Source organism: Diabrotica virgifera, chromosome 5, assembly GCF_917563875.1.
Source record: "Diabrotica virgifera virgifera chromosome 5, PGI_DIABVI_V3a".
Lineage (NCBI taxonomy): Eukaryota > Metazoa > Arthropoda > Insecta > Coleoptera > Chrysomelidae > Diabrotica > Diabrotica virgifera.
Genome location: NC_065447.1, coordinates 257,944,096 through 257,967,422, shown reverse-complemented (window position 1 = coordinate 257,967,422; position 23,327 = coordinate 257,944,096). Strand labels below are relative to the sequence as shown.

The window sequence follows — 23,327 nt, the reverse complement described above, 5'->3', positions numbered from 1 at the left end:
AATAAGTTTTCAATTTAAAAATCTTTTACTAATATTTTTAATATTTTTAATATTAATAATTTACTATTAGGATTGAAAACTACTTCGTCTAAAAAATAAGAGCATGACATAAGATTTTTTAGTGATTAAGATTAGATTATAAAATGAACTATAAATAGGTCATTTCAAAGTACCTACATTTTTAATAAATAACAAAATGATGATCATTAAATACCTGTTTTCTTTGTTTTTAACGTATCATTTAGTAGTGAGTATAGAATACGTTTCTATAAATTTGGACGCACAAAGAAAGATCTGCCACTATTTAATATGGAACTGGCTATTCACAGCAATAATAAAGATATATATGAGATCATGAAATTACTCAATACTATTGTCACAGTTGAGCCACCGCATCCGAAGGGGAAACTACACCAATGTCAAAGATGTCAACATTTTGGCCACACACACAATTTTTGCCACAGGAGACCGCGCTGCGTAAAATGCGTAGGAGATCACCTATCGTCTAAATGCCCAAAACAAAAGAATATAAAAGATGTCCAACGTGTAAATTGTAAGAAAAATCATCCTGCCAGCTACAAGGAATGTTCAGTATACAATAAAGAGCTGCAAAAGAAAAAATGTTCATCGCTTCGAGAAAAAACGCAGGTCAACCACCTCGTGTTGCACATTCGTCAATCACTCAACCAAATATCAGTTATGCGAACATTGCTGCAGGAAAAAATAATAAAAGCATAACTAACACAAATGAGACTACTCACGAAATAGAAACAGCAACTCCCAATATATACAAAACAATTTAAAACTTCTGGTACATAAGCTAATAAAAAGAATGCATAAGATATTTGATCTAATAATGTCTCTGATATCTAAGCTTAAACTTAATTTATAAGCCTATATGATATCTAAGCTTAACCCTAAATACCTAATTTATAACTTTAAATTGACCTTATTAATGAAAATGGTATTAACTTATATAACAAATACATACTACTTTACATTAAAAAATAAGAGCATGACTTATAGAATTTTAAGTGATTAAGATTAGATTATAAAATTAACTATAAATATGTTATTTCAAAGTACATTTTTAATAAATAACAAAATGGTGATCATTAAATACCTGTTTTCTTTGTTTTTAACGTATCATTTAGTAGTGAGTATAGAATACGTTTCTATTATTTTGGCCTATCGCCCTTTTCGCTTCTTTTTGTATATTATAGATTGACAATGTCTAAAAATATTATTTGACATAGGTTTATATTCAACAGGAGATGTTAATATCTGAAACAACTCACTAATTTCAGAGTATCTTGATAAATTATCATTGTTTTTTTTTCAGAAAGGTGATGACGTTATAGTAACTATACCAAATGGCCAACTACGAGGAAGATTAGAATATTCTCTGAGAAAGAATGTCACCTTTTATGCTTTCCAACAAATTCCTTTTGGAAAGCCACCGGTTGGAGAATTAAGATTTAGGGTAAGAATAATTTAATAACACTCTTTCACTCAGACAAGAAGAACTTAAAATGTATTTTTAGGGGTAGCTGTTCCTTAGGTATCTTTTTTGTCATTCATTTGTGTCAACTTATACTTTTCTCCCACAAGTTCCACAAAATATTTCCATCTTTTTCTCGGTTTTCGTCTACCCCTCTTTCCCTCAACATCTCTATCCTTCAGTTTACAGTTCTATCCTTCGTCCCATAGGGGAGGGTGGGCCACAATGAGACACAATTCACTTTATTATTTTTTTTTTTCAGTATACAGATTATTTTCAAATTTAGTATTCTGGAAACGTTGACGTTTTCTCTACGTTTTACATTGAAATTGATGATCTGTGATTGATTCCAATCAGTTTCATAAGTTTATTTAAAGATAATAAAAAATTGAATACATTACTCACTAAAAGAACTAAACTAATGTTAATTCAAAGTGAGTTATGGGTAATTTAATGTGTATTTTTTTCCGACGAGTACTCAAATCTAAGTATTCAAACTTAAATAACGGGAAAACGATGCATTTTATAAAATATACCTACCTGCTAAACACTTGCCAAAGCACTACAGAATACCTATCAAATGAGGACCAAAATAAGTTAATAGCTTCAAAATTAATCAAGTTATGATGAAAATAAGAGAACCCTTTCGATTTTTTTAGGAAAAAGTGAAAAATAAAACATATGCCATTTCCGGGTCTAGAACGTTTCATCGCCGCCAGTTCATCGCCGCCGTTTCGATGCCGCCAGTTCATCGCCGGCCGATTCATCGCCAGTCAGTTAATCGCTAACTGATATATTTCCGAATTTTCGACAGTTACATTTATTATTTATTTTTAGTATTAATTAGGAATTCTAGGAAATTCGAGTTATGACCATTCCCTTTGCCATACTTAATCTTTTAATAGACTTTTAAACTTTTATAATATAAAATATAAATTAACACTACAAATTTAATACTATTTAGTATCAAATTTAGGGGAAGTAGAAATAGAACAGTAAATTAATATAATAATATTTTTTATCTTTTTATTTGTCATAAGTTTTGAACTGAATTTAACGTCGTGTCGTGTCATCTCCCATAATACAAAATCAACTGACTAACTGGCGATGAAACGGCCGACGATGAAACGGACGGCGATGAACCGGCGGTATCGAAACGGCGGCGATGAACCGGCGGCGATGAAACGTCCCATTCCAGCCATTTCCACAAAAATTGTAATTTATTGTAATCTTTACAATAATATCTTTATATTAGCATAAGTAATCATTTCAACAATTTTGACCGGTTTAGAGTGCATATTTTTGAAGAAAAGATATGATTTAAAAAAATCAGAATTTTTTCCAATCAGAAACTCCAACAAGCTGAAAAAGCGAGCATTAGTACGAAAACTTTGTTTATTTGCGTATTTTAATTCAAAATATGGAAAATTGCTATTATAAAAAGTTGTTTAAGAATTAAAAATTATTTTTTAATGTGCAATTATATCATTCTAATTTAAATATTTTGAACTATAAAAGTACTTTATTCTTGATCGAAATTCACATTTTTTAAATACCTCGTATAAAATTAATAAAATTTGATATATGATGGTTGCATCATAAATCTTAGACCATGAAGAGCTTTTTATGAAGAATAACTTTTCTTCGTCAAATTAAAAATAAAAGAGTTATAAATGAAAATGTTGTTGGTATCCATAATTTGAGAAAAATTTTCAAATATTTTTTTCTATTAGAAAGATGCACATATCAGACCATAATTTTTTATTCGAAACAACATTTCATATGGTCGGGTCGCTAAATTGCCAATTTTGACAAAATTGGCAAAAAACAAAAAAAATTATCTACTAAAATCACTAGCCAGTTGTGTCTGAGTTTAGCGAAACGACTATAATAACAATTTTCATTTCATAACAAATGTAACAGTCCATTTGTCATTAAAGGGGAGGCCGTATACTCGTATAAACCTTTTTAAAGTTTTTAATAAATTATTGCTTTCAAAATATACTGAAATTGTATTTTTGAACATCTTATTTATTTTATATTACCTATAATAATTAAATTCACTATCAAATGTCATTGATATTTTATTAATACTTCATTTAAAATTTAGGTTGACATTCACGAAGTGTCAAACTGAAATGTAAATAACCTATGCTTTGCTTGACAAATTCAGATTAAAAAACTAGCCTACTTACTAGCACTGATTTCAGCTGACGGTTAGTGTGTCGGCAGAAAATAAAATGATTGTGACGTCACATTTTCGACTTTGAGGTCGATTATCTCGAAGACGGTTAGAGATATCGAAATACTGTTTTCCGATTTGGATTCAGAAGAAAAAAAATATAAGGAACCATCGATAAATCTGCTCTAAGTATTGCAGGAGAGGCAACGCAATAACACACAGACTTTGCAAATTTATAAACAAAAAGTTTTCGTTGAAAATACTCAATATACGTGAAAAATGATATATAACCAAATTTTAGTTTTTTCTGTAACAAATATTTTGTCTTCTTTACTATTTCTGTAGGGTAAAAATTAACTGACATAGAAACGTTTAAAGCTCAAATTTTGCTGCGAGAACCATGTACCGGGTCAATTTAACCTTTTATTTTTAAAAAAGTAAGGGGTTTAATAGCCCTTGAAATTAACTTTCAAATGGTGTTTAGGTTAATCTGATATCATAAAAATTAACGGAGTTATTTAAAAAACACAATAACATTTTTGGAAAAAATTTTAAAAGATAAATTTTGAACAATTCTTGGAGCATAAATTTTAATGCTATCGACTCGTTCGGGAGGTCATTTGATAGATATTTCTAAGTACTTTGACAAATGTTTAATAAGTTTATGTCATAAAATGCATTATTTTCCCGTTATTTAAGCTTGAATATTTAGACTTGGGTACTCACCGAAAAAATGTGCATTCAATTACGCTATAACTCACGTTTAGTTAATATTAAAAAGTTTTTCTATAGAAAGGAGTTTATTTAATTTTTTATTAGCTTCAATTTTGGTAATTATAACTTTTTTGAAAAAACTTATAGTTTTTGAGTTATTTGTGAAAAATCAGTTAAAAACACGCATTTTTCTAAAGAAAATTTAAAATCTTTGATCTTTAATAACTCAAAAAGTTTCGATTTATTTTAATAACTTTATATATGGGCTATTCCACGAATATACGCCTGTCTTGGATTATCGCGACAACGAATATTTTAGTGTGCAACATAAGAAGTGCGAAAATAAATGGCTCTAATAATTGTTCCAATAAACAACAATGTATTTTGCAATTTACTTTCGTTCTTCATAATTTGCACAGTAAAATATTCGTTGTCGCGTTAATCCAAGACAGACTGTTCGTGAAACAGGGTATAACAAATTTTACTTAGAATTTGTCCGTCTATCGAATTATGGGGTTATTCTTAATAAAATAATATTCACTCCCGAGAAGGGGTGGTGTCCACCCCCAGGGTAAAAGCGCAAGTTGGCACCATGTCACCTTTGTTCTTTGAGGTATCCTCTAACCACTCACCAATTTTCATGCAAATCGATGGAGGTTCAACGAAATCGGAGATAATAGCTCATTTCCACCTTCACTAATATGGGTAATAAGTATTTTGTGATGAAATAGAGTGATGAAAAAACTTCCGGTGTCGAAAAAGTACGAAAGTGAAACAATCTGTAATAGAGTGATAGCAGCCATTGGTAATGTAGGGGTATGGTATGGGTAAAGATGAAATTCATAGAACTGCTCATAGAGTACAGCACCTGTCAAGCCCCTCTATATTCAAATACTTTAACCGTCTCATAGTGGCCCATGTCTCATTGTGGCCCACTCACTCTACCATATAGTTCTCATTAACGGGACCAAATCATAGAAGGTTCTTTCCTTTCTTGTTTCAAGAAATTTTTTCTTGTTTCAAAAAGAAATTTTTGTTTTAAGATATCTTTACCAAAAATGCTTAAATCAATATCTCAATCGCAATATAAGTAACGGTTCTCTCTGTTCTCAATTTTGTAGCTATCTTCTTCTTAGGGTGCCTGTCCGTTCCGAACGTTGGCGATCATTCTGGCTATGATGACTTTGTTAGTTGCTATACGGAATATGTAGTTGTGTTGAGGTTTTTCTATACCATGCTCTCAGGTTAGCAAGCCATGATATTCTTCTTCGTCCTAGGGCCCTTTTTCCTTCAATTTTACCTTGTAAAATGCACTGGAGTGACTCGTATCTGCCTTGATTTCTCATTATATGTCCCAAGTACTGCAGCTTACGGCCCTTCACGATGTTGACTAAATCTGCGGTTGTGTTCATCCTCCGTAGTACTTCTTCATTGGTGACTTTGTCTGTCCATTAGTGTCCATGGTATCTTCAGGATCCTTCTGTACAACCATAGCTCAAAAGCTTGAAGTTTTGATAGAGTTTCCGCCTTCAATGTCCACGTTTCTACTCCGTATAGAAGCACTGACTACACGTAACATTTAAGGAGCCTTATTTTTGTTTTTAGAGTGATGTCATGGCTCTTGAACTCAGAGCTCATAGTCAAGAATGCACTCTGCCCTTCCGATGCGACATTTAATCTCTTGAGTATGTGCTAATGTAGTTATACTTGCCATCAAATTATTGCAGAAACCGTATCTTAATCCTATTACCAACACAGTAATTTGTATTTGAATGGTGTCTAAAGTTTCGAGAGGTAAACATACTGAATAGAAAGGGACAATCTATTAACATTTATTACTTTATACCTGTGCCGGAAATTTAACCACACCACTCAAATACAAATGACTTTATAATAAGCTTAAGATTAAGGTTTTCTTCAATAATTTGGTGGAAAGTATAATCGGAATTATAATAATTTTGTACGAGTAACTGGATAGTTAAACAAACATAATATTGGTGTAGGAGTATTTTAGACTAATATGAGCAAAGATAAAAAGTACATGAAAAAATGTAACTGGGGAACCTCTACATCGGGTAAAGACAAAAATATTGATCAATAAAAATGGAAATCGTTTTTTGTTGTTCTTAATTTTTCTTTACATATTCCTAGTACTTAATTACAAAGGTTTAACAAGTTTAAATTTAATCTTTCTACCACTTTATAGTATCAACTAATTTTAGGAACCTCAACCAGCCGAACCATGGAGTGGAATATTAGATGCAAATCAAAATACCAAAGCCTGCTACCAAGTTAATGATTTCCTTAACATAAGCAGTATACAGACAGAAGACTGTCTGTTTCTTAATGTTTATACACCAAAAGTAAGTCTATATTTCTTGTTCTAGTTTTCTACTTCGTCTTAACACACTTTTTTTTTCATTTTAGTACCCATCAACCACTAACTCCTATCCTGTACTATTTTTCCTCTATGGAGGAGGATTTATGGGAGGAGCCTCTACCTTTACCGCAGCTGGCCCACATTATCTTATTGAAGGTGAAGTAATAGTAGTGACGGCTAGCTACAGGGTTGGTCCATTTGGTAAGTTCACAAATAAAGAAATACTAATGTATAAAAAAATATATTTTTAAAATATACCAAGCTTATAGCCTAACCGTCATTACAGTTCCTACGATAGGATGACCAAGTGTCATAGGAACATCATATCTTGGATGGTATTCCTCGTGGTATTTGTCTTCATATAGCTTTTATACTATTCTGACAATATTAGTACTCCATACTGATTACAAAAGAATTACAGCACATTTTTTGTAGGTTTTCTTTCAACTGGAGACGCAGCATCACCAGGAAATTACGGATTGAAGGACCAAACACTTGCGCTTAAATGGGTTAGAGACAACATTAAATATTTTGGTGGAGATCCCGATAAAGTGACTATCCATGGAGCTAGCGCTGGAGGAGCATCAGTTACTTTCCATCTAGCAAGTCCACAATCCCGAGGTAATCATGTTGATAATGTATATTGAGCAGAAAGATGTTACAAAAACCTTGCTGCTCACCTGCTAAGTTTATGAGCTGATACAGCCATATTTACCAATATCCAAATTTTTAGGTTTGTTCAGAGCAGGGATTTCCCACAGTGGATCACTCTTGATGCCTTGGGCTTACCAGGATGGAGCTAAAGAAATTGCTTACCGATTAGCCCAAGCTATCGATGGCAACTTTGATCCAACTGCTACAACTGAAGAGTTAGTACAGTTTTTGAGATCAGCTACCGCTGACCAAGTTAATATGGCTGCCAAAACTTTCCAGGTAACTAAAAACTTAATCAAACTTTAAAAGAGAGAAAAGTTTCAGATTTAAATAATTATTTACCATTTTAATTTTTATGATAATGGTGGATCCTGTATTTGAGACTTAGATGTGCATATAGATTTTCACTTCGGAAAAAATCAAACAAGATAGAACTTTTTGTAATTTCATTAAGAAATGTTTAATAAACAACATATCAAAAAGTTCTACTAGAGAAGTGGGTGCTTCATTTTTTATTAAACAAATAAACTGCGAAAATAGATGTTTTTTTTTAATAACTCAGAAAATATAAATTTTAGAAAAAAAACTGACTTGCCCATTGAAAAATTCAGAAAATTTTACAAAAAAAACCTTATATAAAAAATTTTCTAAAATTAAATCTGTATCTTCTATAATTTTTTATTTATAACGCTAAAGTCACCCTTCTCACAAACATTGGCGCACTGTAAACAGTGTAAACTAACGTACGGCGAAGTGCACGGTTGAGTTAGTTTAATGTAATTCTTTACCTAATTGATCAAATAAAATTTTACAAATTGAACATGAAAGAAGAATAATTAAGCTATCTTATGGTTATAATAGAAAGAAATAAAATGTATGGGCATAAGTACGGTGTGGGCGGAAAGTGAGCCATACATGAATTTTGTTTAAAAATGATTTAAAAATGTGTAACTAATACAATTTTTCTTATAAAACTCTCAATTTTGCACAACTTACCTTTCAAGCATCTTACTAAATTATGTTTCATTCAAAAAAAATCTCAAAAATTTAATTCAAATGATATGACGTCTCAAAAATTTTAATTTTTGAAATCTTCGTATTTATAGAATTACCACCTCTTTAAGACGGTATTACTTAAGTTTGAACAGATCTATTACAATTTTTTAAGTGCTTTTTTAAAGCTTATAATGTAATCCTTAAAATGCACGAAATTATTTTACTTTAGAGATGAAATAAACTATTTCTTTTTAAGAAAATTAAGAAAGATAACAAAAATGTAATACATAAACCGAAAATTACCAGCTAAAAAAATGTTTATACAAAGTGATCAAAACTTTTTTCTGTAAAACTTACCTAAAATACATTTAATAATAAGCTTCAACAATAATAAATGTTCAGCAAAAAAAATTTTTTTTAGCTCTTATACAGTATGTCTGCGTAACTTGGAACCTATTGATAACTTTTTTATTATCAGTTTTACGAAAAAAAGTTAATCTTTATAAAATACTCTGCATCCTATATGATCTAAGATGCAATCATCAATTATCAAATTTAATTAATGTTATACGAGGTATGTCAAAAAATATGAATTTCACTCAAGAGTAAAGTACCTTTACATTTCACAATATCGAAAATTGTTATTAAGAAAAGTTGTTTGGAATTAAAAAATTTGTTTTAGTGTTCAATTACATCCTTCTAATTAAAATATTGTGAATAATAAAGGCACTTAACTCTTAAGAAAAATTCATATTTTTTACATACCTCGTATAAAATTAAAAAGTTTGATATCTGATGATTGTATCTTAGATTTTAGACCAGGGAGAGCATTTTATGAAATATAACTTTTTTTCGTAAAAGTGATAATAAAATTCACTAGGAAGAATTTCCTGTAGCTGGCTGTATACCATTAATTACAAGTAAAATTTAATAAAAAATTTTGGTCTTGGTAAAAGGTATATTATTTTAAAAAGCCCTATAGGGCTACAAACATCGAACAGAACGTTTTCGCTCTAAAAAGAGCATCATCAGTGTTGCCTAAAATAAGTATAACCATATTAATTATCAAAATGTTGAACTTAAAGTGATGACCAAGGTAGAATCAAAGTTTGGTTATACTTACAAGAACATGGTGAGCCAACCAAAAAATACGAAGGTCAAAGCCTTTCAAAAATGGACTAAAAGTCACATCAAAATGCTAACATAGCAAATTCCAAAGGATGGATATAATCCCTAAGGATATGGCCCTAGGATAACATATGTTATCATATGTCATATGTTATCCTAGGGCCATATCCTTAGGGATTATATCCATCCTTTGGAATTTGCTATGTTAGCATTTTGATGTGACTTTTAGTCCATTTTTGAAAGGCTTTGACCTTCGTATTTTTTTGGTTGGCTCACCATGTTCTTGTAAGTATAACCAAACTTTGATTCTACCTTGGTCATCACTTTAAGTTCAACATTTTGATAATTAATATGGTTATACTTATTTTAGGCAACACTGATGATGCTCTTTTTAGAGCGAAAACGTTCTGTTCGATGTTTGTAGCCCTATAGGGCTTTTTAAAATAATATACCTTTTACCAAGACCAAAATTTTTTATTAAATTTTACTGATAATAAAATAGTTATCATAATTGTAATAAAATGATGATGAGTATCCGTAATTTGAGAAAAAATTGAATTTTTAATTGTATATTTAGACATAGTTTCTAATTTCAAACAACTTTTCATAATAGCATTTTTTGATATTCTGGAATATACTACTTTACTGTACTTTACTCTTTAACGAAATTCATATTTTTGACATAACTCGTATAAAATTGATAAAATTTTTATGAGAAAATTTTTATGAGATTTTTGTGAGAAAAAATTGAATTTTTAATTGTATATTTAGACATAGTTTCTAATTTCAAACAACTTTTCATAATAGCATTTTTTGATATTCTGGAATATACTACTTTACTGTACTTTACTCTTTAACGAAATTCATATTTTTGACATAACTCGTATAAAATTGATAAAATTTGATATCTGATGGTTGAGTTTTAGATTTTTGACCATCCAGAGCATTTTATTAAGAATAACTTTTTTCGTAAAATGGATAATTAAAAAGTTTTTCATGTGGTTCCTAGCTACGCAGACACACTGTATAAGAGCTTCTGTATAAGAATTTTCAAATTTCATATTTCATATTCGGATTCAGCATAATCAAAAACAAAATAGAAACATATTTGATCAAAGTAAAATAATGAATATATCGATATTTTTAAAAATATTTATACAAAACAATTGTTATTGTTTAAACAATTAATAAACAATTAGCGGCCAAATCTGCGAGTAGAACTTTTTACTTTAACATGTATACAGTGAGCACGTAAAAGTTGGAATAAATTCATTTTCTCGAGAATGGACAATTTTGGTAAAAAATCCCGAAATAGGTAAATTTTTATTTTTAAATTGCGACTTTTTGACATATGTATCATACTAGTGACGCCACCCATCTGGACGTGATGACGTCATCTATAATTTTTTAAATGAGAATAGGGGTCGTGTGATAGCTTATTTGAAAGGTAGTTAAATTCTCTATTCAGTAATATAAACATTAACATAATTATTTATACACGGTGCCCAAAAAAATGTTTTTTGAATTAAATTTATTGACATAAAAAGAAGAATGTGTGTAATATATTTAACTTAAAATACATTTTACTACTATCAGAAAAAACAGGAAATAATGTTTATTTGACAAATAAGTATTGTTTTTTGCATAAATTCAATATTAAAGCCGCCACCCACTTCCTTCTTGACAGCTTGAACATTTAATTTAAGCGAAAAGCAATGATTATTTTCCAAATAAACTTTTTTTTCTGTTTTCTGAGAGCAGTAAAATGTATTTTGAACTAAATAAATCACATTCATTCTTCTTTTTATGTCAATAAATTTAATTCAAAACAATTTTTTTTGGACACCCTATATAAATAATTATGTAAATGTTTATATTACTGAATAGAGAATTAAATTACCTTTTAAATGAGCTATCACAAGACCCCTATTCCCATTTAAAAAAATCATCAATGACGTCATCACGCCCAGATGGGTGACGTCACTAGTATTATATATATGTAAAAAAGTCGTAATTTAAAAATAAAAATTGACCTCTTTCGGGATTTTTTTCCAAAATTGTCCATTCTCGAGAAAATGAATTTATTCCAACCTTTACGTGCTCACTGTATAAACTAACAAAAAAGTTTTAGAAAAATATAAGCTTGTTTGAATTTTTCCTAAACAATGCATGTTTTCGTTCTAATTGCACTCCCCTAACTTTTGAGTTTGTTTAAGAGATATCGCTGATTGCGTCCCAGAGTGGATTTCAAATTATCTTTGAACTTTACCTTAAATAGATGGGCTAGCTGGTTTTCGCTTCAAATGTGTGCTAGCTCTGCTGAGGAAGCCTGTAAGGCAGAAACAGCTGTCCAGGGATTGTACATCCCCCTGAATCGAAAGCAAGCAAAAACCGAATTGTTCTTTTCTTTTAAAAACTTAATGTTTTAGCATGTGGTTCATATTTTTAATAAAATCAATGTTTTATATCCAGTTTTGCTTATTTTAGGAAAGCATTGGTAATGAACAAATCGTCCAAGGATTTTTCTTTGGTCCAGTTATTGAACAACCGAGTGAAACTGCTTTTATTACTGAACCAATGTATTCAACTATCGAAGGTGGAAGGATGAGCAAAGTTCCTTTGTTTATCGGTATCAACTCAGAAGAAGCTCTGGACAGAATCACATGTAAGTAAAGTTATAACTTAAGAAAGAGACTGGATCAACTTAAGGGACACTCTATGTAATGGTGCGAAAGAAAAATAATCGGTTATTTCGAACTAAAGAAAAATAATGATAATTTATTCTGTTTTTAGATTCGTATTTCCCAGGGTCTGTCCAAGCGTACGATGCTGATGTCAAGCAGTTAGTAAATAGAAACATGCATATACAAGACGATGCTACCAAAGAAACCATCGGGAATGAAATTAGACGCATTTATACTGATGGACGTTTGCAAGACAATATGGCTGCTGCTATAAAGGTAAGACAACCATAGACATATTAAGGATAGACAAAGCATACTGAGCAAAAAGCGTAACGCACGGGCAGTCGATCGGTGGTTTATCTATCAATTTTAACCAAGCGATCCCGCGCCTGTGACAGTCAAGATGGCTACACTACTCGAAGTGAATATTGACCATTTATATTGGCGTTACACCTCGATGCACAGAGCGGCCCATACCTTGCGTGGTCTACCGTTTATTATGTCTATGAAGACAACTCGTTACTACAAAGTTCTCCAAATTCTATTTCACAAAAAGCTTTCTAGATCATTCGAGTGAATGACAAATGACATATTACAGGTCATTCATCCAGCTGTCTTCTTTGATAGCCCAGTAATGGCGATACCGTGTAATTTTCAGGGGCAACTCCGAATTGCATGCAAATTTGGATTTAGGTTCTACTTACCCTCCACTTCAAAGATGAATTTGTGCCATTGGTTGCTTTTACTTGAGGGGTGACAGTCACCCTTTCTGAGGGGTGAAAAAACATACGTGCAAGATAAGCCCGGAAATGGATAAATTGACTGATTATAAGCAACATTCGTTCTATAGAGTTTTTTATGTAAGTCAATACTTTTCGAGTTATTAACGATTGAAATTTTTTTTTGACAAAGAAACTACGTTTTCAGACGGTTTTTCGCAAATAGAGTAAAAGCAAAGTTGTAGCTCATGAAAAATACGTTCTTATTCGTCTAATTCCAAATCGAATATTTCATCGTGAAATAACCAAAAAATGAAGCACTTTTCGGGAAAATCTCATTTAATATGTTTTAAAGTGTTTAAAAAAAAGCTTTATTTTAATTGTTTATAGAAGTTCCTATCATTAAAAATAAGCGAGTTACCCTCAAAATAAAGTTAGCCCCTTTTTTAGTAAAAAAATCATGAAAATCTCCCCGTGTTTAGCTCCCCAAATGAAATTAATAGTTACCTCTTTACCAACAATTTATTTTACTTATATTTTTTATATCATCTGTCAGTTTCACCGGTTTGAAGTGCTTATTTTTGAAAGGGTTATAGTTGAAAGAACTTGAACGAGTCACTAATCACGAGTGTATGCAAACTTTGAACAGCCATATCTTAACCAATTTTTGTCTTACCGAAAAACAAAATGATACAAAATGATTACAGTTGCCCCTGAAAATTACATTCCAAAACGGTCATTTACTGGGCTATGAAGCTTCGCAAGTCCGACTTCGCTACATTCTGTTTTCAGAGTTTAATTGTTTAATGATGACAAAATAAGTGACATAAAAGTAAACTTTTATTAAAAATGACTGTATAGTTATTGATACACTTCATTTAATAATGTGTTAAAATAGTATTTCAGTGATATGTCATTTACACGTCCACTTATTCGGCACGCCCACATGCAGTCCATATACAGTGACGTTTACTTCTACCAATTTTCTTACCATGGACAATTAGGAGGAAACAGACCATATCTTGAAGGTAATAATCTTTTTCTTCTAAAATGTACCTGTCAGATCATTACTTAATGTACTATTAGCTGGTTCCTAAAAAAACTGATACGACTCTTAGTAAGATTTGATCATTTTGAGCAGTGTATTTGACCTGTCTGACATTATATTATAATTTATTATGACAGACAAATAATAAAATAAACAAACAAACAACAAACAACTGATTACATATTTATGTCAATTAATAAATTGTAATAATTATTAAGGTCTAAATTTTGATATTATTTTGAATTCCTGCATTTTATAAAGAATATATAAATGATAGTTTTTACATAAAATTCTCTTCTAATCTCTCCAAAAGCGTACGATCTTCATGAGCGGCAGATATTTTTGGTCTTCCAGAACCTTGCTTTCTTTCAAGAGTTTTTTGTTCTCTCCATCTTTTATTAACATTTATTAACATTAAAGACTGTTGTTCTGCTTACGTTAAAATGGTTCTTTACGGCAGATGGTGACCAACCATCTTCTAATTTCGTTACAGTTCTTGCTTTTAGTTCTTTGCTAGCATGTGGAGCCATTTTTTGACGTTGAACAGAATAAGTTATCTGAAAATTTTTAAGATTTGACAGTGACAGTATGTAAATAATAAGTATTTATACTTCAAAATACACTGCTCAATTTTCTACAAAATACGCTTTAAGAGTCTTATCAGTTTTTTTAGGAACCAGCTGTACATTAACAGATATTTTTTAAATATATGTTATTTACCGAGCTATAAGCATGTAAGTGCAATAATTTAATACTGTCGTTTCGTCTACACTTGCGAGACATTATCAGACGCGATCCAAGAACGATTGAACTTTTATACATTTCAGTATGTTATGTGGTTGATTTTTTATCGTCCGTTTTTAATTTTTTTTCAAAAGAATCGTATTTTTTTCATTTAAAATTAATGTGCTAAGGCCACTTGCACAAGAACGGTTACAAAAATATTACAATGAATAATATGTTACACAATGCAAAAAGATAATTGAATGTCTTTTAGAAATTTTATGGCGCAGTTTATTTGATCCACATCACTTAGTATATCTCGTATATTGGCTTTGAGGTGAAAAAATAGTCTTCTGGCAGAATATTGGAGGCATTCGGTGAGAATATGAATATGATTCACTGTCAGTTGTGATTGACAGTTTTCACAATTTGGTCGGTTGCTGGATGACATCAGGTAACCATGTGTTAATAGGGAACTTGCACATTTTTTTTATTAGATAATAATGTTCAGTTTTGTTTAAAAATGAGATTTCCAAAATTTCACGCTTCAAAAACTCGTAATAACTTAGAAATACATATTTAAAGTCTTCAGCGGTATAAAATAGTTCAAACGGCACGTGACGTCACATAGTTTTGCATTAGTTTTTATTATGGTTATATTTCGCTGTGTCTAGGTACACGCTAACGTGTACGCAAATAAAAAAGTTAGGTAGACGCGAATTAAACTTCATCAAGCCAGTGACGTCATTATTTAGCTTGCGCAGTGAATATATATTTTGGTACATGCTATTTTGATATATGTTTAGTGTTTGTTTGATGGAAACATATTTCTTAAGGGAAGGGAAGCAGAACTATTCAGATGTTTCAAACTTAATTATAATAAATCAATGTGTATATATAAAAGTATATATTTAGGTTAGCAAAATAATTATATGTATTTAGTTGACATGACATGTAGGTACAAAATATTGTTAAAATAATTTTTATACGTAAGTGAATTATTATAATCAACTATTCTAAATGCAAAATAAGCCACAATTTAACTAAAAAAATTATTTTATTAACGTTTAGACGTCCAAATCGGATGTCATTGTCAAAATACAAAAATTAGTCAGATTAAATAAATTATTAGAAAAAATTTTTTACTAAGCAACAACATTTTTGTTTAATTTAATAATATTTTGTATTTTTACAACGACATCCGGTTTAGAAGTCGAAACGTTAATAAAATCAATTTTTTAGTTAAATTGTGGCTTAGTTCCCATTTAGAATAGTTGATTACAAAAATGCCACAAGGATAATAGCTTCAAAGCAAGTTAATTATTATTGTGAAAGCTTTAGGCCTTCCTTTTATTTTAATCTTTTACGGTAATACTATTTCATTTAAAGCTAAAAAAAATATATATTAATTTATAGTCTCTTATCTTTTGCGTACTGTTTTAAAATGTTCTTAAACCCATTAAAAGAACTAAATAATTGTCCGCACTCCGTAATTAATTTAAAAACAAACACTAAACAAATAAAAAATAAGAAATCACTGACACTCTAACTTTTTTATTTGCGTACACGTTAGCGTATACCTAGACACAACCTTATATTTAGGTATATTCTTCTTCTCATTCTTTAGCTTATTGGCCTCCACCTACTTGGGTATTTGGCAAGCTCATCGTCGTGGAATAAGTCAAAAATATTTATATTCTAATGACATTTATCGTATGTCATTGTAATAATATATACCAGTTTGTTAAAATTGTAGTTTTATACTGTTTTTGAAGGAAAGCAACGAAGGTTTACTATTGAAAATAAAACCATTTTGTAAAGGTACAAATTTTCCATGAATAGGTCAAACGATCAAAAACACTTGTAACGTCACATAAATGTATTTTCTACTGACGTTTATAACGTCTAATTTAAAATTCTGTTTACTTTATTGGAAAAATGTAAATGTAAAACCATGTGACGTCACGATGCGTTTTGGACCACCTGTTTTAATTTGAATTTTTAATCGTCTTTAGCGGCCAAACGAAAGACAAACAAAACTTTTTTATCTTTGATACATGTTTTAAATTATGTTCTGTTGTGATTTATAACATTTTTTTCGAATTTAAAAATTTATGCAAGTTCCCTATTTTGTATGCCCGATACGGAGTCGTCTTGTCACGACAAGATCTCATCTAGACAAACTTGTAGGAGAGAACTATCGATTAACGGTTAAATTTGATGTAAAGCTGAGCAGTTGGTGTCCCAGTGTTGTTGCCATCGGGTTCTTGTTCTTCTTTTAATGTGAGATTTTAAATCCGTGCTAATTTGGATGTTATCGGTGGTAACAGATGATGTTGAGGCAATCTTGGCATGGTGGTCTGCAAGCTCATTACCTTTTTTATTCCAATGTGAGATGGTAGCCAGATCAGAGTAACTGTTATATTATAAATTTATAATCGTAAAATTTGAAACTATGTAAATATAAAGATAAAAAGAAAAAATTGCTTATTTATAATATTAAAATTTTTAGGTGCCGATAGGGTAGCTCACAGTGAAGAAGGTAACTATGTTTGGTGTTACGGAAACTGGTCATATTTGGAATACTGGCCACCAGCCGATGTCTTGACCAGTGAAAGATTTCGTACCCTAATGACCAACTTCGTAAAATATTTGTGAGTATTTAATGAAACAGTATGATATATTAATACTAGTTGACCCTGCTTCATCCCTCCTTAGAATTCCTCTAAACACTTTACCCATTACAAAATTTGCAATTGTGAGTGAGTACGACCATGGTATGTGGAGAATAAGGTTCAACCACGAGTTGTATCTGTATTAGGCCGATGCCACATTATGCGTTTTGACCGGATGCGTTTCCGACGCATCCGGTGAAAACGCATAGTGTGACAGATCGGTCCGGTTGCGTTGGAAGCGGATGCGTTTTCACCGCATCCGTTCAAAACCCATAATGTGGCATCGGCCTTAAAAAGAACCCTCTATAGCAGGGGTTCCCAAACTTGTTTGTACTACGCCCCCTTTTGTTGAAATGAAAGCTTCCCCCCCCCTTACAATAAATTGTATGCGCCTAAATAGGAACAAAACAAAAACCAATAAGTATTAGCTTGAAAACAAAACATTTATTTATTTTGTCATAAGATACAACAATATCAGTTTCCATATAATACAAAAATTATTAATAAAAGAAAAATAGACTAGGTTGGTTAGTGAGATGGATGTGCTTGCATTTTATTTACTAGTATGTCTATTCGTGGCTGAGTTTTAGTAACTGCACAGCACAGGTCACTAGCAACATCAAGTTTATTCCGATACTTTGTTTTAATTGCCACAAGTGTAGAAAATCGCACAAATAGTTACGACTTGAAAAAGGCAAATATAAATGAAGAGCTTCCCGTGATACACTAAGATACACTTTGAAATATTTTAACCAAAATGAAGGTTTGTCCATTATAACAAAGTATTTGGCAGAGGAATCATGCAAAAAAATATTTGGATTTATTTGCAAAGTATCTTCTTGAAGTGATTCAGGCAGGGAGTCCATGTTGACATGGAATGGATCAGTTGACATTCTGTAAATAAAATTGTCAGAAGTGTTTGGGAAGTATTTCTGGAACTCTTCAATTAAGCTCTCCAAATGGTTTGATATTTGGAATTTCAAACTTAATCCTTCATAAATGTCCTTGAAGCGTGTTTCGTCTGAGATTGGCTCTACATTAGAGAAATTTGAATAATTTCAGGGATTTGCTGATATTTTACGCCTCCACAGTTGAGTAATTAAGCCTTCATCACAATGAGTAACTACTATATTTGAGTCTCCACCTTGCAGTTTTAGGTTAAGGCTGTTCAATGAGTCAAATATGTTTGATAAATAAGCCAATATTTCTTGGGTACAATGTTTTTTGAAGGCCATGTTTAGCTCATTTTGCTTTTGATGTTCCAAGGTGATTACTTCATCTCAAAGGTCAAATAATCTTGCCAACATGTTTCCTTTTGAGAGCCATCGTACTTCTGTATGAAGTAGCAGTGTTTTGTGATCACTTTCTAAATCTTCACAAAGAGTTTTAAACAGTCGAGTATTCAACGCACTGTTTTTTTATCTACTTCACTACTTTAATACACAACTTTAAGACAGTCATAAGTTCATCTGGAAGGGTTTTTGCTGTCAAGGCTTGTCGATGTATAAAACAATGTATCCCAATCACATCAACATTTTTCTCTATTACTAATTGCAAATAGCCTGAGCGAAAACCAAGCATTGAAGGTGCGCCAGCTGTACATAAACTGATTAGTTTTTGCCAAGAGAGTTCATGTTTGTCAAAAAACTCTCACACTGCTTTCATAACATTAATAGCTTTTGTCGTTGTCTCCAGTCTCCAACTCTGTAGAAGAGAGTAGCTCGTCTTTCATTCTTTCGTTTTGAATATACCGAACATAAACAATTGAATGATAACATTGTGCTATGTCGGTACTCTCGTCTAGTTGAATGCAAAAAATGACGATTATTTTACTGCATCAACTACCTGGTTTTGTATGTCTTCGGTCATATCATCAATGCGGCGTTTCACAGTGTTGTCAAAAAGAGGTATTTGAGATAACTTTTGCTTACTCTGCGTTACCAGACACAGTTTAACAAGCGGTTGACTTTGAATTTTAGAAAAATAACTAAATTTAATTTATTGTTCAACTTGTCTCGCGCCCCCCTGATATGTCCTAACGCCCCCCAGGGGGGCGCGCCCCCCAGTTTGGGAACCCCTGCTCTATAGCAAATTATACAAAAATACAAAGACTGCGCTGGGCAGGTCACCTTATAAGGTTCTATATAATTAGGAGTAGGTTTAATGTTCGAATATATGGGAATTTATAGAAATAAAAGGCAGATATCGAGCATAGAGCTCCATTTTCCCGGCCCCTTTTGATATCCCGGGAATAAATATAAATATAAATATAAATATAAATAAATTGTTGAGTGTTTGATCTTTCAGGCTGGCTCTTTTTTTGTACAGATATTTGCTGAAGTTGAAAACGCACTTTCTGTTGATGTAGGTCTGATGCTTTTTAGTGAAGTGAGTAATTTTTTAAACTTCAGGTCAGCTGATTTGCACTAATCTAATACCGTATTAAATTTCTTATGTACTAATTCTTCATAAACATAATTTTAATTCAAAATAAATATTTATGTTATAATTCTGGATGCTTCAAAATGAATCGGATCGTCGCATAAACAAAAGAATGTTTAACCCGGGAGCAGTCGCGCCAAAAAATCTAACATTTTATCCTCTTCCGTGATAACTTGAAGAAAAATTGTGTAACATAACTTTTCACTCGTAAGTGCCTCGACGAAGATTGTAGTAATGCGTGGGAATTTTTTTAAATTTTTTTTAAGTTTTTTTAAATTTTTTTTTTGTGAAATTTACGGCTTTGGTGGGAACCAATTAGCTTTAAAATTGTTAGAAATAGATATTTTTAACGTAACAAGTCAATAAAACTATTATACAATAGAAATTTCTTTTAAATTCGCATAATTTAAATTCGTATTCCGAGATTTTTTCTCTACGCGCGACTACTTACGTGACAGAAGTGAGCGCGACTGCTCCCGGGTTAAAATATAATTGAAAAATAAATATTTTAAGTGGAATGATTTAAAATGATTATTTTTTTCACCTGTCAAATTCTGACGTTTTGCTTTTTCAGCCAATCACCACGCGTCGTTCTAGCCAATCATTGAGAGTAATACTGATAAAACAGCCTCTTCCTTGATAAAACAGTCTCTTCCCTGATAAAACTTAAGGTACCCTAAATTTCACATAATACGTACATACCTGTGTTTACTAACTTAATTTATGAACAGCCCTGGTACATAGATATTTTAAAAACACTAACCACGATATACTCAGATTTTCTACAGTTTTTATTTTCAAAATAAATATTTCTAAACTTTTCATAAACGTCAAACAGAACCGATGTAAACCGTACACAGAACACAGAACTAATTCTTCTATTTTGTTGCCGATTTCAACAAACCAGTGTTATCACATAAAAGGATTCGAATATTTACAACGTAATATTTTGGAACAATAGTTACTTTTAAAATACACATTATATTAGTAGAATTAGTAAAATAGTTCTAAAATTACATTCTCCTATTTTATTATTACAAAAACACGGGTGAATAATAATTAAATAAAATGCATTCACCTGGGGTTAGGCAAAACCAATTACACCACTGCACTGTGGTGAACTCACCCAGCGTAGCTGGGTAAGACAACGAAGCAAGTAGGCCGCGCAATTTTGACCGATTTAAATTTTCGCGATTTAACATCGTCATAATTTAATTTAAACAAAATGGACGTTAGCGTTAGATTTGGTGACAATAATCATGAACAAATTAAAGATTTGTTAAAAAATAATACGCCTCAAAATACAATTAAGACAAAAAGGTCTGTTTGGACACAATTTGAGCAATTTTGCACAGTAAGGAACTATCAGTTGAATTCAAGAAATTGCAAAAGTTCTTGAAGATTGGGGAATGAATATGAAGAAAATGAATGGTGAAGATTACAAGGAATACTCTGTTAAAACTATTTGGAATGTAACAGCCAAAATGATTCAAGAAAAATATTTCTCAGAGTTTAATATAAGTTTTAACCCATTTATCGACATTGAATTTAAGAAGGCAAGAGACGTGAGAAATGCAAAAAGGAAAGAGTTACAAAGTCGTCCCGAAAAAAGAAAACGAAGTGCTATAGCGCTGGATGAAAAAGAGTATTTGAGTATTATAGACTCGTGCGATGAAAATAATCCGCTAGGATTAGAGATGAAATTTTTTCATGTTGTCTCTTACGAGTTAGCATGGCGCGGTGGTGAGGGTGTTCATTGTAGAATTGATTATTTCAAATATGAAATAAATAATGCCGGCAAAGAAACAGGAAGAATTGAATATAATCCAATTTTTACCAAAACATGCCAAGGTGGTCAAAAAAAGTGTTCGGATTCAAAATGGCTGACACCAAACATTAAAGATCCAGAAAGGTGGAGAAGCGTGGTAAAAATATTACCAGCGCTAGATTTTTCCTTACCCCAAATCCATACTTGCAAACAGGTAATGGAATATGGTATAAAAATACTCCCATTGGACCAAATGAAATGGCTAAATGATTGAAGAACTCTGCAAAAAAAAAATGCGGATTGGACACACAAAACCGAAAAATAACAAATCATTCAAGCCGATCCAGTGTAGTATCTCATCTTGTTAAGGCAGGAATTCAAGAACAGGAGGCAATAAAAATAACTGGACATGCCACAGCTTCTTCGTTAAAACCTTATTTACAAGTTAATGAAGAACATCATAAAAATTATTAATATACTTAGAACAACTACTACAACTGAGTGCATTGCCAGTACATCAACTGCGACTGTAATTAATGATACTGAAAGTGACGACAGATTAGACGTTACGAACGACATTGGAAAATCTCATATTAGTTATAAAAATTGTGTTTTTAATAATTGTTCATTTTCGATTTAAACAGTTTTTTATGTATTAACAATATAATAAATAAATTGGTTCATTTTTAAATCATAAAATAATTTATCTATAACCTACTTAAGACATTGATCCTAGTTGTCTTAAAAATATTTCACAGATGCCCGTATTTACTAATAATACATATTGGTTCACAAAATAATCTTTTCGAATACCACTCGTCCTCTAAATTTTGCTTGATAAATTTTTTCGTTTTCATACTTAAACTTCTTTATTTAGGGTAAAATCACTCAAACAAACCGAAATGGATAAAATCACTCGTCCTTCAGACTAGTGATTTTATCATTCGGTTTGTTTTCGTAATTTTACCAAATAAAAAATTTTTCGTGAAAGCAAAAAAATTTATCGATAAAATTTAGAGGACTCGTGGTATTACCTTTGATTATTAAGCAGAGATAATAATTGTATCAGAATCATTTATTCATTGTGAGTTAGTAATATCTCCGCTCATAATATAATTTAAAATAAAATATTTTAAAATCCCGGGAAATCTGTAAAGATTCCCGGGAATCGGGATTTCCATTTTTTATTGATTTGCCGGGAAATGTGTCCCGGTAATTCAGAGGAGCGAAAGAATATTTGGGCAAGATTTAATAAACTAGGTGCTCGATATGTGTCTTTTATTTCTATAAATACCTATATAATTGTTCAAGAGTCCAATTAACCTGCTTTATATTTGATTTTGCAGCTGTTTGTGCGAGTTTCCTCGCACTTTTTGAGTTTAAGATTTGTTACGTACACGAATGTTTGTATTTTACTGCTCAACTTTATTTACTTTTTAAATTTTTATCAACTACTGTAGTATAACTTCTAACCTAATGTTTGTAGAAACCCAACTCCAAAACGTTCCAAACTTTTGGATAACATCATTTGGCCGACAGTGAAAAACTACGATTTCAAGTACCTAAACATCAATGATACTTTAAGTATTGAGACTGATCCCAAAAATTTAACTTATCCCCAGTGGGTTCACTTGTACGACGATGACAGCTACAGACCATTTATTACTTATTAAATGTAATACATAATATGTAATAATAAAGGAGTATTTTATT

At 31.3% G+C, this 23,327-nt stretch overlaps 1 protein-coding gene across 2 annotated transcripts; it reads left to right on the top strand.

The window, feature by feature from the left end:
* Nucleotides 1-197: 197 nt before the first annotated feature.
* Nucleotides 198-23,327, top strand: LOC114324846 (juvenile hormone esterase). 2 transcript variants are annotated; one of them, XM_028272726.2, is made up of 11 exons: nt 198-247; nt 1,343-1,483; nt 6,620-6,760; nt 6,825-6,978; nt 7,213-7,398; nt 7,511-7,710; nt 12,043-12,220; nt 12,349-12,515; nt 13,857-13,986; nt 17,242-17,383; nt 23,101-23,327. In XM_028272726.2, exons 1-11 carry the CDS (start codon nt 200-202, stop codon nt 23,285-23,287), a joined length of 1,674 nt encoding a protein of 557 aa, XP_028128527.2. In that variant the 5' UTR covers nt 198-199; the 3' UTR covers nt 23,288-23,327. The 2 variants fall into 2 exon arrangements, with proteins under 2 accessions (XP_028128527.2, XP_028128526.1); XM_028272725.2 differs by lacking the exon at nt 198-247 and adding an exon at nt 1,040-1,156.

Bases quoted from the DNA above. Each gene is read 5' to 3' on its own strand.
- LOC114324846 (XM_028272725.2), top strand. From the start codon at position 1,070: ATGTTATTTCAAAGTACATTTTTAATAAATAACAAAATGGTGATCATT. The intron at 6,761-6,824 runs GTAAGTCTATAT...TTTTCATTTTAG, and splicing joins TTAATGTTTATACACCAAAA to TACCCATCAACCACTAACTC. The intron at 6,979-7,212 runs GTAAGTTCACAA...CATTTTTTGTAG, and splicing joins CTACAGGGTTGGTCCATTTG to GTTTTCTTTCAACTGGAGAC.